The sequence below is a fragment of the Anabas testudineus genome, chromosome 4, assembly GCF_900324465.2.
Source record: "Anabas testudineus chromosome 4, fAnaTes1.2, whole genome shotgun sequence".
In the NCBI taxonomy this organism is placed as follows: Eukaryota; Metazoa; Chordata; class Actinopteri; order Anabantiformes; family Anabantidae; genus Anabas; species Anabas testudineus.
Genome location: NC_046613.1, coordinates 20,733,102 through 20,749,984, shown reverse-complemented (window position 1 = coordinate 20,749,984; position 16,883 = coordinate 20,733,102). Strand labels below are relative to the sequence as shown.

General features: G+C 39.8%; 1 protein-coding gene across 1 annotated transcript in view; it reads left to right on the top strand.

Annotated features, from left to right (window-relative positions):
- The window catches only part of LOC113152811 (ephrin type-B receptor 1-like), a 73,879-nt gene extending 60,672 nt beyond the window's left edge, over nt 1–13,207 (top strand). Inside the window, exons 15-20 of the mRNA XM_026346266.1 lie at nt 2,077–2,144; nt 2,733–2,880; nt 4,082–4,231; nt 8,722–8,918; nt 9,026–9,184; nt 10,509–13,207. Coding sequence (XP_026202051.1) covers nt 2,077–2,144; nt 2,733–2,880; nt 4,082–4,231; nt 8,722–8,918; nt 9,026–9,184; nt 10,509–10,620 — 834 coding nt within the window. The 3' untranslated portion in view covers nt 10,621–13,207. The remainder of the gene's footprint in view (nt 1–2,076; nt 2,145–2,732; nt 2,881–4,081; nt 4,232–8,721; nt 8,919–9,025; nt 9,185–10,508) is intronic.
- Nucleotides 13,208–16,883: the final 3,676 nt, after the last annotated feature.

Genomic DNA, 16,883 nt, shown 5'->3' with positions numbered 1-16,883 from the left:
AGACTAGGCTCAGCTGCCTTGAGTTGGTTTAGCTGCTGTCGTTACTAACATCTCTTTATCACAACGAAGTACAAACATCCTCTAGAAGCAATGTTAGACATTTGTATGACCTGAATCATAGACAATGTTGGGAGAATCAGGTCTGTGAAGTTGTGCTGTCACACATGTAGCGCTTGTTCTCACATAGGGACGGCTCCTGTTTACAGTGTACGGGAGGCACAACATGACACTTATGTCTTATTTATGTCCAATAGGGTAGCTAAAACACGCGCTCCACAGTACACCCACTGCAGTAACAAACCTGTAGTAGATTCATTACCTTTATCACAGTTTAAACAACAACTGTACAACTGTAACCTTGTAAAAATAGAATTACTGGACAGAACCGCTGTAGTGGATTACATTAGATTCTACAGGGTTATCTAATAAAATGCTTAGTGAGTCTATTTGTCACACACAGACCAATGTCCATACGAAGGAACTTTTTGTTTTTCAAAAGACACAAAGATGGAAACAAACTTGAGCTTCTTTCCTCTTCTTTTCTTCCTGTTCTCTTTCCTCCTCATCTTGGAAGTCTGTCAGTCTGTCCAGCACTTTGATCCTTCCCTCCTTTCAAGACGCCTCTAAAAACAGAAGGAAAAACTCTTTGATGTACGGTTCTCACAGCGTGACCCCTTTTGACTCAAATCATCCAATGACTCATGCACACACACACACACACACACACACACATACAATCATCGATCTCACTGGTGTTGGTGTCCTAGCGTGACCATCTTGCAGGCAGACCCAGAGGATCAATGCAAGTGTGTATCTGTGTACCTAGTAGAAGGTTTTGCCTGCAGAGGATTAGGCTAGAGGAGCATCAAAGACACGGTTTGATGCACAAAGTGAATTAAAAGACACACACGCACCTTCGACTGCAACTATGTCAGCAGGGATGTCAGTGGTGTTTATAAGAGGCAGAGTCTGTCTGGCCCAGAGACTGAAATCACAAAAAGGCAAATGTGTTGTGTTTAATTAACATGGCTTCATAATAGCAGCAGGCCTCCAGCGCCTCAAAATATATGGTTTTTAATTTAATGTTTGCTTTTAGACATTAAGGAGAAGCTATGCTATAATAAAACAGACAACAATTTTTCTATAAACAGCTCTCCTAATAGCCTGACTTACACCTGAACAATGGCAATTTAAACAAGAAACCTTTTTACATCATGTAGAGTGTATCTTAGACCAAACCCCACCTTAGACAATGACTAAATCAGATACTCCAATGTAAAATATATTTGGCTAACTGTACCATTCTGAAAAGGGAATTAATTAATAGATTACTGTTGGAGCAACTTTGAACATGACCGTGCTTCTTGTTTTTTTTAAGGTTTTGACCTCTTGGTGGTTCTCTGAGAACCTAAGTTCTCTTACTTTCTGGCTATATTGCCTCTTATGGTCTTCATGGGGCTGTATTTAATTGTACAATAGATAATACAAGTATAAAAAGTAAAGAATAACAAAGGAAAGCTTGACAGGGGTTCAGAACTCGTACTTTCTCGCCCCTGTACTCTTTGCCATTCGCTGCATATAGTTGACCTGAACCTCTCCTAAATTGTAAGACACAACCACGGTGACAGGTTCCCTCTGTTCCCCAAAGGAACCCCCTCTAAAAGACACAGTGTAACTCGCATGCCGTCACAAACCTTCAGTTGTGACACTGGAAAGGAATGAGGTGATGGGGTTTTAGACAGTGTTCAGTGATTTTACAAGAACTTTGTTTGAAGCATACTGGCCCTTTAACCCTACCCATTCACCTAAAGGCACCTTTAGTCTGTGCTTTGCTGTATCTCATGCTGTATCTAAATCAGGGTTTGCAGTTAAGGGCTAAGGACTCTTCGATATTTTTACAGATGTTAGTAAAAGCAGGAGAGTCATTTTTAATCCAAACATTAGAATTCAATTAATGAATATCACATTTTAATGATCACCCAATGGGAAGACGTTCTTCTCTATGTGAACTGTTAATGTTTCTCCTTAACCGCTAGTAGTCTTAAAATAATCCTGTCACCGTTTATGGTTTTGCAGCAGAATGACGGGCAGTTCCCAGTGATCCAGCTGGTTGGTATGCTGAGGGGCATCGCATCTGGAATGAGGTACAGACACACACACACTGCTACAGAAATACAGTTTTATCACAAGAATGACAGAAACCTATTTCTGACCTGTTGGTGATTGTACTGAGAAGTTAAAACGCAATTTTTTTGTTCATTAATTATTTTAGTGATACGTAATAATGCCTGGTAACATTAAATGTTTTCACACAGGATGTGGTTTTTAATAGTTTTAAACACTGTCTGTTCCTGTTCCCTTAATGACGACCATCCCAACTAACCTACTAACTCAAACTGTGATCCTAACCTTAACCCCAGACAGCCTTTTTCAATTTGTGAGGACTAATGTCCTCGTAATTTGAACGGAAGTGTACCCCCCCCGCACACACTTGATCCTATCTGTGTTTTATTGCAGGTATTTGGCTGTGATAACTCACACAAACATGTTCATAGACACAAACATTAAACCAATTTATTTTTTTTAATCAAAGGTAGCTAGCAGTTATACAACACACACATACGCTGACATGCGTACACACTGAATCCCATTACCTTTTATAGTAGACCAGATACTGTAGCTGGCAACAGATAACGTATAGATTCACACAATAAATCCTGTTGATGTTACAGGTACCTGGCAGAGATGAGTTATGTTCACCGGGACCTGGCAGCTCGGAACATCTTGGTTAACAGTAACCTGGTGTGCAAAGTGTCTGACTTTGGTTTATCAAGGTATCTGGAGGAGGACACCTCTGACCCCACTTACACCAGCTCACTGGTAAGGACACACAATACACACAACATGGAGGCACTAATAAATAAATACACATTCAAGAGGACACAGGAATGCTGGAGTCCTAGTGTGGCCAAAAGATGGCGAACTGCCTGTTTTTTACTGTGGTAATTTAAAAATTATTGATGCGGAATTTTGATGCCAACACTTGTGTGTTAACACAAAGTTAATTTGGTAACCAAATGTACCTAACATACAGCTGATGGTGCAGCTGGTATTGCAAGAAATTAATCTTGCAATAAAAGCTTTAGCTGCTTCTCACATTTCCCTACAGGTGCATGGCTACATTTCCATATAGTTCATCAATCGTCATCATATCGTATGTCGAGATAAATCCTCACCACAATAAACATTTGTCATAAGGATCTTAATATTACAATGGAGTTGTGTGATGTGTTTGAATACATGCTGGAAAAAAAGCTCCATCTGCCAGTAATGAAGATTCAGTCAGCCAGTTTACCAGTGGTCCTTACTACAATTAAATAAGTGTCAGAGGCAGATACATTTGCTGAGCCAACAACATGATGCTGGTAGCTGATGAGGCGGGACTTGAATATATGATGATGCTGCGTGAGTAAAAGGGCCATCTAGGTGATAGGATTCATCCTCTGGGAACCGTGCACGTTTGCTCAGCTCATGTGGAAACTGCCACAGTATGTTGTCTAAAAACCAGTCTGTTAAGAAAATCAGCAGTGAGAAGAACGAAGTTTTGTTTACTCATTGTTCTGCCTTCATTAGACTAGATGAGAATAAACAGATGTGGGTGAAAAGCATGTATGTAGAGCAGATGTACTGTATGTTCTCATCTTCCTAGACTGTCGAACATCTGTCTTGTCTTCACTTCTACTGTATACTAGAGATTTTAGTTTTTTTATTATTTCATCATTAGGGAAGCATCTTTCTAACACTAAAATCAGTATATCAAACTACGGGATGAATGCCGCAGGTGATTTATTGACATAGGCAGCTGTGTGAATATTGTATGAAATGAAGTTGTCGTCATTGTGTCATCTTAATATTTGCTATGCTGTACAGTGACAACTATACAGTACAGCATAGGCTGCCTGTGGCCTAAGTTTAATACTATGTGACAAATGTGTAAGCATGCACACAAGAATATGCTCCCTTACTTTGTTTCCATCATTTATCTTTCCCTTTCTTCTCCTGTTCTTTTTCTTTCTCTCAGGGTGGTAAAATCCCAGTGCGGTGGACAGCTCCTGAGGCAATCGCCTACAGGAAGTTCACATCAGCTTCAGATGTCTGGAGTTACGGGATTGTCACCTGGGAGGTGATGTCATATGGAGAGAGGCCTTACTGGGACATGAGCAATCAAGATGTAAGTCAGCACCTGCCTGTGTGTCTGTGTGTGGGTGGGTGACACAGAGAGAGAGAGGGAGAGAGTGCAATACATGCAAAGAGAAATGCACAGTGGCATCAGAAACAATTTAGACCCAAAGTAAATTGGGTATTTTAAGGTTTGAGCATTCCCAGGAACACAGTGCCTTCAATATGGGAGACATTTGTAATCACCACTGTATCTGTTTCTTAGTTCTTTAGGATAAGTCTTTAACAACACAGAAGAAACCAAGCGACTAACTGAGACAAAATTACCAATTATCACCAATACCAACCTTATTATGAAGCATGGTGGTGGCAGCATCATGCTATGGTGAAGCTTCACATTAGCGGGGAAACAGGAGTCAGCATAGGAGGAATAATGAATGCAGCCAATTACAGAGACATCCTAGAAGAAAAAATCTACTCCAGAAAGCACGTGACTGGGGTGACAACACCAATGTTTCAACACTGGAATCTCTACAGAGCAAGTCTGATTGTCCTAAAATGATCCAAGCAAAGCCCAGAATGAAGCTTAAATTTGTATTAGCTGCTGAAGGGGCTCATCCAAAGCACTTAGTTAATGGTTCTGAATACTTTAGTAAGACATATTTCAGGTTTTCGTAATAAATTAGCAAAAAGTGTGCAAAACATCAAGTGTAAAAGATTGTATACATTTACAGTTACTTTTAGTGTCATGGTGTGTGGGAGGATGTTTGTTTCCCGTGCCGTCTCTCACAGCAGGGTGCATGCATGTTGGGGGAAAACACAGAAAATGAGGACATCACTTTAAGTGTCACTGAAGTGTTTGTTCCCTGGAACAGCAGAACAAAGAGCACCAGCATTCTGTTTTCCACCCGGTCTTTTCTCGGGGGAATGTTCTATTGTCTTGACAAGTTTATTTCATTTACCTTCACAATATTATCAAACTTGCTGCAGCATTTCTACACTTTATTTTTTATTTATTGTCCCAGCGTCACATTTATGTTACAAGGTGATTTAAGGTTACATTTATCCTTGTAATTTCAAACAGGAACTGCACTTTTCTCTGCTGTTTTTGCGTTAGTGGGCATCCCACTCTCTCATCCTTTCTTCAGGCTGGGTATTCAATTTTAGTGTTTAAATCTAAAGGGGATCATGCACAGTACATGAAAAAGGAGGTTCCAGAAGATCGGATTTCTGACATTTTTATTTTTAGGTTTCTATTCGCAGAAGAAATGTGATGCACAGATTATAGTTAGTTTTGGCACTAAAACCTACTTCAAAGCACCAAGGCTTTAAATCCCAGTTCAGGCTTTCTGAAATAATATATGTAATGGCTTTGACACAGAGCAGCCTGAGAATTGTGTCTTCAGTTTGTTTTGAGTTTGAGCATGAAAATACATTTTGTTGCAGCAAAAAGTGACAAAAATCTGCTGATTGTTTCAGCTGTGTTCTCTCAGTAGGACCACATTTCTTTTGACCACAGTTCATTTCCAGCAGCATTTAACCTGTTTCAGATCTCGTTAAGTTGGGGAAATATGTTAGGCTTTCTCCATCTGGTTAGTTGTTCAGCTAATGAGGAGGTAATCAGTGGTGAGATCCACTTCCAACTGTAAGAAAATCACACATTATAAACTAATAAAAGTAAAATATTTCCTCATTTTGGTTGATGGTTCTTTTGCCAGCTAAGAACCATCTCCCCATCCTAGCATTTGCATCACTTTTGCCGTCTCTTCCCCCTTATTTCACATTTCCCCCTGTACCTCACCTCCCCCCTTGCTGTCTCTCTTGACCTCCTCCCTCACAATCTCACCCCTCATTCCCTCGTGGTTGCTCGCAAGCAATAGAAGCAGCTTATGCAGCAGTAATGACAGAGATTCAGCATAACAGAGACAGTATTATAATGGCACAGACAGCATATAATGATGGTGAAAGTGTGTGTTACCACTACAGCTAACGAGGGTCTGTTGGGGCATTAACTATGCATGAACCTCACACCCTAAACTCAAACACACTACACACACACTCATACAACATGCGTAAATGCGCACACACACACACACACACACAATTTCAAAAAACATGAAATGGTGAAATTGTCAGCGGAGGCACCACAGGTGCTGTGTTCGACATGAATTAATCATGAAAGAGACCTGTGATGTTTCACTACACACGCTGCTGTTTTGATTGACAGCGGTGCTTAGAAAGAATTTATGCTGCACAAAGCCTGAGAAGTGTGTCGGGGTCAAGTAGAGTTCACTCAGCGAACAGACAAATCCCCAGCGCTGCATTTACAGTAGTCGAAGAGCCGCATTTCTTCAGCTTACTGTAAGGTAGGCTTACAAGTACACTGACACGGGCTTGTAACTTTAAATGTAATAGAAGTGGTCAGAAAAAAACATGTTGAGGGTTTATTGGAAGGAAATTTATTGCACTTTGCCGTTCTTAAAAGCACAATCCATCAATAGAGTGTGAATAAAAACACAGCAGCAGCACCAAAACTCCAAACAAAATGTGTTTCGACTTCCTGTCCAAACAACTACTTGGTTTTGACAAACTGTATAATATCAATAAAGCATGTCAAGACCAAAAACATAACATACTACTGAACCTTCACAGACTTACTACTAAATTGTTCAAGATCTCGGGAAGTATGTTTGCTCTTTTTCTTGCCGATAGTTGAGAATTGACACCACTCTCTTATCCATAGTTAGCTTAGCGCATAGAAACTGGGAGATTGTTGACTTGAGTTTGGAGGTAATCAACATCCAAGTCCATCTACAACTGTTCTTTTCTGTCTTCTCTTTCCTCTCACCCCAACCAGTCGAGGCAGATGGCCGACCACTATAAGCCTGGTTCTGCTGGAGGTTTCTTCCTCTAAAGGGAGTTTTTCCTCTCCACTAAAGTTGCAGATTCTTGAATTACTATGAAACTGGCTGCACAGGCTGAGGTCATGACAAATAGCCAGCCACTCTATCTAAATGATTGTTTTCTGATGTTTTAATGGATTTCCTTGCATGAGGAAAGTGTGCTACTCACACAACAGCCTTTATTAAAAACAAATACAGATTGGTCCTCTAAACAATAAAATGTGAAAGGTGATGAGAAAGATAATAGTAACTGGATTTGGGATGTGTGGAAAAACATGTTGCACAGCTTTTTGAGCCAGTGGGGTACACCACAATGTGAGAATTTAGCATGCAGCTATGGTAATTAGAGTTGGGGAGACATTTAAATTTTTATTTTCACATTCCTGGCACATGGGGGAGAATAATTTGAGATAATGATCTCTGAACTTGATATTTCCATTCTTTGATTCTTTTTAGAGTGGCGAGGTAGCTAGTTACTCTTTCAGTCAAAGGAGTTCTGAATTCTGTGATGTTCAGGATAATTGCATTCGGCACCCAAAGGTATGCTGGTGTATTTAGTACAACCTCTCTGCAAAACAAAATGCCTGCCTAAAAGTTTTCACAGAAAAACCTGAAAGGTCTTTATCATTCTCAATACTTGCACCGCCATAATGAAATCAAAAAGTTCACTGTGTAAAACTACCTACCGCAACATCAGAGACAGCAGAAGGCGTCAGCGATGAATATCTGCACCTACTGAGTGACTGCACACTGTGGTGGGATGAAGCTCTTAAATGGAAATCGAATCCTCTTAACTAATCCAAGTTTTCATAGTTTTTTTTTTTTTTTTATTCTGTGGGTTTAAATAAAGCTGAACGAGGCAAGATTTCTGCAAAAATACACTATTCTTATCAGCCAAAATCACAAAGGAGCTGTAACAGAGAAGACAAACCCATCCCTGCTGTAGTATCATCTGCCTGCAGGAAGTGACAAATCAAAATTTGAGGACTAAATATAAAGTATCTTCTAAACAGTGAACAGATCTGGACCCAACTTTGGATCTTTTTTCCCCTATTTTATCCCTATGATATTGTGAGCCTCACAGACGAGCCCCATGCTGTGTTCCATTTACTGATGCCACATCACAAGATTAAATTTATTTATATCTCCCATTTCCCCTACTAGAAAGTGGGCTTGGTTTAAACACCCAGACAAATTTACACTGCTCCTTCTTGGTATATGTAAAAAAAAAAGCATTTTACCAAAACCCCAATCTTATTTCTTATTTATATTTTTTAAATTAATTTATTTTTTATGTCTCTCATCCTGTACTCAGACATATACATATAACTTAGTTCAATATTGTTATAGTAAAATGATGTTCCAAAACCCACCCCATTGTGTGAAGTTAGATAGTTAGAGATATTTGCTTCTAAACTTGTTTCTGCGAGGTTCAAGCTTCATGTCAGTGCAAGCTTGTTTTTTTTTACAACTGGATCCATGTGGGTAAAACAGAGCTGTTTCACATATAAAGACATTATCTTATCCACTTTACATATGTAGACTGAAATACAGATCAATTATTTCTTGTAACAATTTGTGTCCACGTGCGTTTTTCTTTGTCATTGGCATTTCTATCTCCCTCTCCCACATGTCCCAGGTGATAAATGCAATAGAACAGGACTTCAGGCTGCCAGCTCCCATGGACTGTCCAGTAGTACTGCACCAGCTGATGCTGGACTGTTGGCAGAAAGACAGGAACGCACGGCCAAAGTTCTCTGATATTGTCAGCATGTTGGACAAAATGATACGCAACCCTGCATCTCTTAAAGCCGGCATCAACAACGTGGCCCCGGGGTGAGGAGAGATACAAACTCATTTACATAGCAAGCACACTCGTGTCCCTCTGTTCCTTTTTGTTTCTAACCTCTCTATATGCACCTGTATTCACTGTGACCATGCAGTCCTACCCAGCATCCCCTGTTAGACCGCGGAGCTCCAGACCTGAGCAGGGTGAGCTCAGTGGAAGACTGGCTAGCAGCGTTGAAGATGACCCAGTATCGTGACTCCTTCCTGGGCTCAGGTTTCACCTCTTTGCCGCTTGTCACACAAATCACAGCTGAGTAAGTTTTCCCAATTAACAGCCTTTCTCTTTTTGTGTCTGTCTTTTCCTGTCTGCGTCTCACACTGCTCTGCATCTTGTTAGTTGGACAACTGGCATGACAGCTGGTTTGTTGGCTGCTGCTCCATGTGAGCGCCTGTCTGTCTCTCTGAATAATTTCTCTGGCCTCCTTACATCCATTCTCTCTCCCTATTTATATCATAATATAAAATGCCAGTGTCATCCCTGAGCATTAGTATAATACTGTCAAATAAATAGTAACTGTCCTCAAATTGAGACACTATTCTCTGGGTGGTATCAGCAGTGCCAATGTGTCTTAAAGCTGGGATCATATTTCCCATAATTCATTGTTGTACTTCTCCACCTGCCATAACTGGTGTTTCTGCTCGTGGTCAGTGACAGTTTGCTGTTTTACTGTTAAAAGCACCATCTGTCATTGTGAGAAATGAAGAAATTAGCAGTTATCAATTTACCATAGGCAGGCATTTTGTCAATAGCCAGCTATCTTAGAGACAGCTTGATTGGTTCTTTCTTCTGCCTAATCAAGCCTATAAAGGAGGCGAATACTCCTCCTGTCTGAGGGCTGAGATATGTGGTTCAGTTCTGGCCAGCTGCTGCTGGATCAGCCTTTATCTGTGACCTTCAAACTCTTCAGTCGGTAAACAGTCCACCAGACGCTTCCTGCCATTACCTTTGACCAAAGCACCCGCCTCAGACTTAAGGTTTGTCCCTGTTCGCTGCCCACTGCTTCTAAATGGTTATGATGGGTCAAATGCAGAGGATGGATTTCCCCACAGGGATTAATTAAGTATACTTTAGCACAGTACCAACATGGAGACAGCAGATTGGAGCTGAACGAGCCAGTGAACTTTTTGTACAGAATGGGTAAAATGGATGGGAAAACCTATGGACTTGAGTTTTACAAGACAAGTGAGGGCCCTGCAACACAGATTTATCATGACGTATGTGTCTAATTATATTCTGATATTTAGGCCCCATTCTAGGACTTGATGTGCATCAAACTGTATCAATGTACACTATATGCCCCTATAATATTTGAATGCACCTGCAGTAAAACAGTTTTTTTTTTTTTTACGTCAGACAAATAAAACTATTTGGTCATCCATTAGATGACGCTATATATGAACTATGACAAACCATGTTGTTTGTTTTGTTTTTAGTTAAAAATCTAAGAGAATTGTTTGTTTTGTTTCTGTAAAACATAAATAAACCATATGCAACTTTTAACAGTATACATGTTGTTATGCATCTATATGCATACTGTATCTTACAACACGTATGCATCTTTTTTTGTGCTTTACTAGAGATCTTCAGAAGATCGGTGTGTCTCTAGCCGGACACCAGAAGAAAATCCTCACCAGTGTTCAGTCAATGAGGCACCACATCGATGACCAGTCTCCCACTGAATCTGTGTAGCCGCGCACGTGGAGAGAAACAGTATGAAGTATTTTGCCCAGTGTACAGTCTGAGTATGAGCAGGCTATCATATTTACTCATGTTTTACCCTTACACCCTCCCGTCTGGGAGACTGTAACCACTTTACATGTTTTTAAACTAAAATCTCTGTGGCCATCCAGTTGCATGGCCAGACCCCCCCCTCTCATGCCATTTCACTCCTCAAATCAATGTCGACTAAATAACCCCTGCAGAGAATTCAATGAACAGTTAGTGCAAGAAGAAAACAAGGAAGATGTGACTGATGCAAAGCTAGTGTCTGATCCTGAGGGGTAACGTTGACAAATATGAATCCCCCCTCCTGAAAACTGTCTTCAACATAACCTTCTCTCCCCCTGTTGAAATCTACAGACTGATTCTTACCAGCTTGATTTTTGTTTTGATTCAAGAACAACATCGCCGGGTTTTTATGAAAGGATAAATACAAACGCACTACTGTGAGGAGGAGAGTGTCACACATTCATGATACAAACTGGACCAAACACTGACACAGTCTGCAGAACAGTGCTACTTGAAGTAAGACCCACGCCAGGTCTTGTTATCTCCTGTATGTTTTGTTGAGACCACCTCAGCGTGTTGGGAAAAATTGCTACCATTTGATTCCAGACAACAGTTAAATGGGACGTTTTTGAATCTATCTTCATATTGAAGAGTCTGTACATATTACGATATGGGAGGTTTGTTTCCTGTTTGTTCATTTGTTTTCACATTTGCCAGCAGCATCAGACAATTGTCACCCGAGTGTTTTGTGAGTTGATTATCTTCCTCTGCCTGACTCATCACTGGAACCAACTTTAAAGTTCTGTGGACTGTGGACAAAAACAGAAAAATAGGTTTCATAATTTTTTTTGTACTTTCCATGCAACCATGAAAAGATTAAGTCCATGCAGAGAACTAACAACACCTGGCCTACTTACAATATTTCATTCAGAGGGAACACATAATGGATGTTTTACAATCAGCACCAATGCCCTCTGAGTACAGACTATTATAGATCAGAAAACTGCAACAAAGTCAAATAAAGAAGTATTATAACATAGCAGTGTAACATCTCTTTCAAATCTAGAAAGCAAGGTAACAAATACTGTATGCTGGGAAGTGTGGAAGAGAAAAAACGGCTTAAGAGACTGTGGGTATTGAGTCATTACCAGCTGCTGAGACGCACCTGTTGTGAACGCACTGCAGTGGCCAGAGAGTCTCAAAAGAAAGGAAAGGTATTCTCATCCAATGTTCTTGTGATTTGGCTGCAAACCTTAAAGCTGACTGCCAGTGGAGCTTCAACACAACGCCTGAGCAAACCAGAAATCTAGTGCTCATGTTCTGTCACACATGAAACAAATTTCATTTGTTTGTCAGAACTGTATGGCTGCTGTCCAGATGGTAATCATCACCATACAGAAGGCCGGCAGGCACTGTCCTTTCTATAAATTCATTGGCTGCCCAATGTGTCGTGTCAGTGTGTTTTGACAGTCGCATTTCTCGATTGACATCACTGATTAATGCTGTTGTGTCAGTTTGCAGATGAAATGACATGAAGTGACCTATCTGCAGTCTCATCTGTGTACTGCAACCTTTTCCATGTTGGATTTCATGCAACACACAGTTATGCACAACAAAGATTGATTTCTTTGACATGGCAGAGGAAAGATGAAACAGGGAAAGATAAATGGTACAAACATTTTTGGGATTTGAGTATTCAGATGTGTTTTTGACTCGCTAGTCTTTACAAAATACGTAAAATATCAAGAAGGCCTGATCTCACTCCAGGGCACACTGGTGTAGAAGCACTGGGAGATTTTTTTTATCCCAGCACTGAGCAGATTACCAGCTGTGAAACAGCAGGCTCCCCTCAGCCCAAACCTCTGGTCATGCGTGTGCACTCACATCCAAAGGATTACCAGTCAGCACCATTGATTGGATGTTGTGATTTTATTTGTCATCTGCTGCAAGCCGTGCTTATAGTGACAGAAGCGGCATTGTTTAGTTGTTTGCTTTCAACACGTTTTACTGCTGCATGACTCTGACGCGTCCTGCAGAACGACATGTTTGTGTTCGTCTTGCACCACTGCTCTGCTCTGCTGGGACGCCCCAAAGTCTTTTATTTATGAACGTTGTGACATTGAGAGGTCCGCGACTATTTTAAACCACCAAACATTTCAGTTTCCACTTTTCAACAAAACTCGGCTCAGCCGGCACGGCCGGAATTGCATTTGTTGCCTGGCAACAATAGCTTATTGAACATTTTATCAGGAAGTATTGAGATCAACTGGGAACTTGTCAGTGGTTCAGAGGCATAATTTGTTGTAAATAGATTCTTCTGGAAAAACAGTTTCAGCGCTGGCTCGGGGGTTTAATAAAGAGTGAGACGACTAGTGTGCCTAAAAGCTCTTATTGAATGCCACCTAAAAAATGTTATGCAGAAGAAATGAAAGCCATCAACACAGGCAGGCATCCTAATATGTTATGTAACATCTGTAGCTGAGTGTGATGTGTCTACTGTTTGCTGCACATTGTTTTTCTGCTGGTATTTAAGCTTCTAGACATTTCACATGTTACTATAATAGTGTTTGTGAAAGGCATGAAGGCATAAATAATCTACAGCACGTCCTGTGTTTTAAACTATGGCGTGATTTGAGCACAAATGGAGGGTATCTCCCTGTGGAGGGGGGCTTTCTCCACATTAATGCATAAAATAAGATATTTTATTGGTAAATTATGCATTCTATAAAACCATTAATCCAAGATGAAGTGCTTTAAGAGTTCATGGAGAAAACGGCTTTTGATGTTAGTTTTAGAAAGTGCTTGTTAAAGGTTAAATCTACCCCAAATCCAAGTCTTCAAAGACAGAAACATACTGCCAAAACCTTTGTTCTATATTTGTGTATGTGCACACAACTATTACCCAACAAAGATATTTCTAGGTGATAAAAAGTGGACAATGTTATCCCACTGTCTGACTTTTGCTAAAAGTCTTATTTTGACTTCTAGTTGGAGGATAACTTAAGTTATTTTACCTTTTTGTTATTAAAGGTTATGATATAAAGATTGTGAATATTTGACTGTAATGTTGAAATAGCAACATCATAAGAAAAGCTCTACATTTTGATTTAGAAGGACTGATGCCGAAACCTGACATTTACTGGAGATTTACCAGGACACTCCTGACCAGGTGTCACAACTAGAGACAGAAACCTCCATTAAGGCTCCACTGTAACTGCACCAGGAATATGTCAACATGCAGAAATACATGAAGAGGAAAAATGGTTGAAGCTCAACAACAAAATAGACCCAGAAATGCAAGTATGTCACTAGAAGCTACAGCCGAGCTTTAAGGTGAATTTATTTTTTAATTGCAGTTCTTTTCTGGAAGCTGCTCGACACCAGAGCTCCTGTTGTTCTGGTGTAATTGATACTGTAGAGGAAGCTGGAGATGAGAGGAGACAAGCTCTGAAGAGAGGAAAAAGTGAAAGGCAGTAGGTAATAGAAGGGCAAGAGGAGATGAGAAGGATAGAGGAGGGTGCGAGAGGCAAAGCTTGACTCTCATGTTTGAATAAAAATGAGGCTGGGTGTGGAGAGATTACTCTTTCTCTTTTTTTTGTCTCTCTCCCTGCTGAACCCGACTGTCCTCTTTCTCCAGCTAATGCTCACAACCTCTCTGTACAACTCGCTCTGCTTCCACTCTGCATATCTTCTGTCTCCTTTGACTGAGGAGGCAAACAAGTTGTGCAATCTTTCTATTTTAGAAACATTTTTAACTTGCATCTCTTGCGGATATACTGTAAAGTCTAACTTCACACAAAAAAAGAAACCCTGCAGTGTTGTGGGTTTTAGAGAACCATATCCAATAACTAAAAGCAACGATCTTTTGTACTTAAAATGTTACCGCATCTCCTTTTTAGCTGCTAACCTATGCTCCAAGCATCCAGTCACTGACTGTTTTATCAATCTAAACAGTCAGACTGCACACATTCTCAAATGGTTTTCTCATTTTTATTTATTTTATTTATTTATTTTTGGGTGTTTATTAATTTATTTTCTCTCCAACTGTTTGCCAGTGTCAAGATATCCCATTTTCTATTGACTTTAGTGAAGGCCTGACTTTTTTTTGTTGTTTTGTTTTTTATGACATTTGGGTGCAATACTGGATAAATTGAATGAAATTTGGTGCAGACATTCATGTACCCATCAGAATGTGAACTTTTGTACTTAACTTTTAACTTTTCATGTGCACCATATGGTCAAAGGTTTAGTCTGTAATAGTTTGGTTTATGACCGAATACCTGCAAAACTCATTCCCATGGGCCTAAGCTAATTGTTAGCATTCTACCATGCTAAATTAAAAACGTGAACATGGTCAATATTAATGTACATGCTGCTACATATCAGCATGTTAGCTCTGTCATATTTGTCATGAGCATGTTAGCATGCTGTCATTGGCATTTAACTGAGAGCACAGCTGTTTCCACAGTGCTGATGGCATGGCTGCTGACGCCTTCTACAACTTGCATCTGTTAAGAATATATATATTAAAAAATCCTGTGAGTTTTGCTGCAGGTTTTGAGATTTCAACCCCAAACTGTGAACACAAACTTTGTTTTTGTTTTTTTTTTTCCCACATGTAAAAATGTTTGCTTTAAACCCCAAGAATAAAGGGTCTGATATTTCATTGAAGCTGGTAGCCAGTGTTCAATGCTCCATGTCTTCAGTCTTTCGGTGTCTTGTCAAACTAATCTAAACGAGAAGGGTTCCTCTTGATCTGAAAAAAATCTCCTCCTTAGTTAAAATTTTCATGTTAATTTATTTGCTTTCCTATTGCTTGCCATACTTTGGGTATGTATGTAATGTACAAATTCTCTTGAAAAAAGAAAAACAGCTCAATAATCAGTTGTAGTCTGCTTTCTCTGTTTTACTACAATACTGTTATAGGTGTTAACTGCTCGTATAGTCAGAGCATCCCACTGTAATGTATTATAGTACTGTAATATAATGGGAGTATGCGCACACCTGTGCATTTTTGTGTGCGTGTGTGTAATATAATGTGTGTGTGTGTGTGTGTGTGTGTGTGTGCTGTTCAGTGTACAGTAAAATGTTTGTACATGTGTGAGTTTGTATCTGTTAACTTTCTGACTCTTACATTTACAATGCACAATGTTTGTCAATAAAGAAGACAAATCAATGAAACTGATCAGTTTTGGTTATCAATTAACAGGCTATTAAGATTCATCTTTAAAGTAAAGGGTGTGTGTTCTGCATTCTAAGATAGAGTACTTCTCAAACATTTGACAAAAAAGCAGAAACCTACTAAAATATCAAATAAATTAAAAATATAGTGTAAACATTATGTTGTAGCTGGAAACAGCTGTTTTTCAGCAGCATAAATTTGCTTTAACCAGAACAGAAAGCGGAGTAGAAAGCCCCAGTGAACAAGAGCAAGAGGACATATACATTAGTGTTTACTTAGAAACAGACGCCGCACAGGTTTTCAGAGAGGACATCAAACTCACTGCGGCTCACTCTTCCATTGCTCCGACCACAAGAGGTTTTGGACCATTGCTTGCTTTGGTGTCTGCTGAGTCTTTAGGCAACAGCACCTCTCTTGCCTGGAAAAATCCTGAACTCTTCTGACAGGTTGCAAAAGGAAAGTCTTCGTTTGTTGAGGTAGTATTCTGTGCTGGTACATCCACGCTTTAAACTTGCCTGGCAGCCTGGACTTGTCAACCTCTACCAGCTCTCTGCCAGAGTCTTCCAGTGTGTCTGTGGTTTCTCCTCAAACCTTCAAACAGTAGTGTACATAGAATAGAAAACAAGGACAAAGATGATAAAAAGAGAATTAAAACCATTTAGGTCTACTCAGGTCAGATAACATAGAGGGTAATTCAAAATAGGAATGCTCAGTACCTTGGTGTTCCCTGGAGACAACATGAAACCTAAATTCTACCTGATAGATTGTACAATAAATTCTTCAGTGCATTACTGAAGACAACTGCATTCTGAAAAGTCATAAAAAGGTAATAAAACTTCATAATGAGTTTCTCTTCCTTTTATGCAAGCAGACTAAATGAATCATTCATGGTAGCGAGCGTTCGTTTTTTTTAAAATGTGAGTGACTCTATAAAAAAAAAATGTGCTTTTGACTGTAAATCTGTTGATACAGTTTACAACCTGCGAGGCCGACTTCGAATGATACAGTGCAGTTCTTCTCAAAGCATTGGAGGAATTTAACA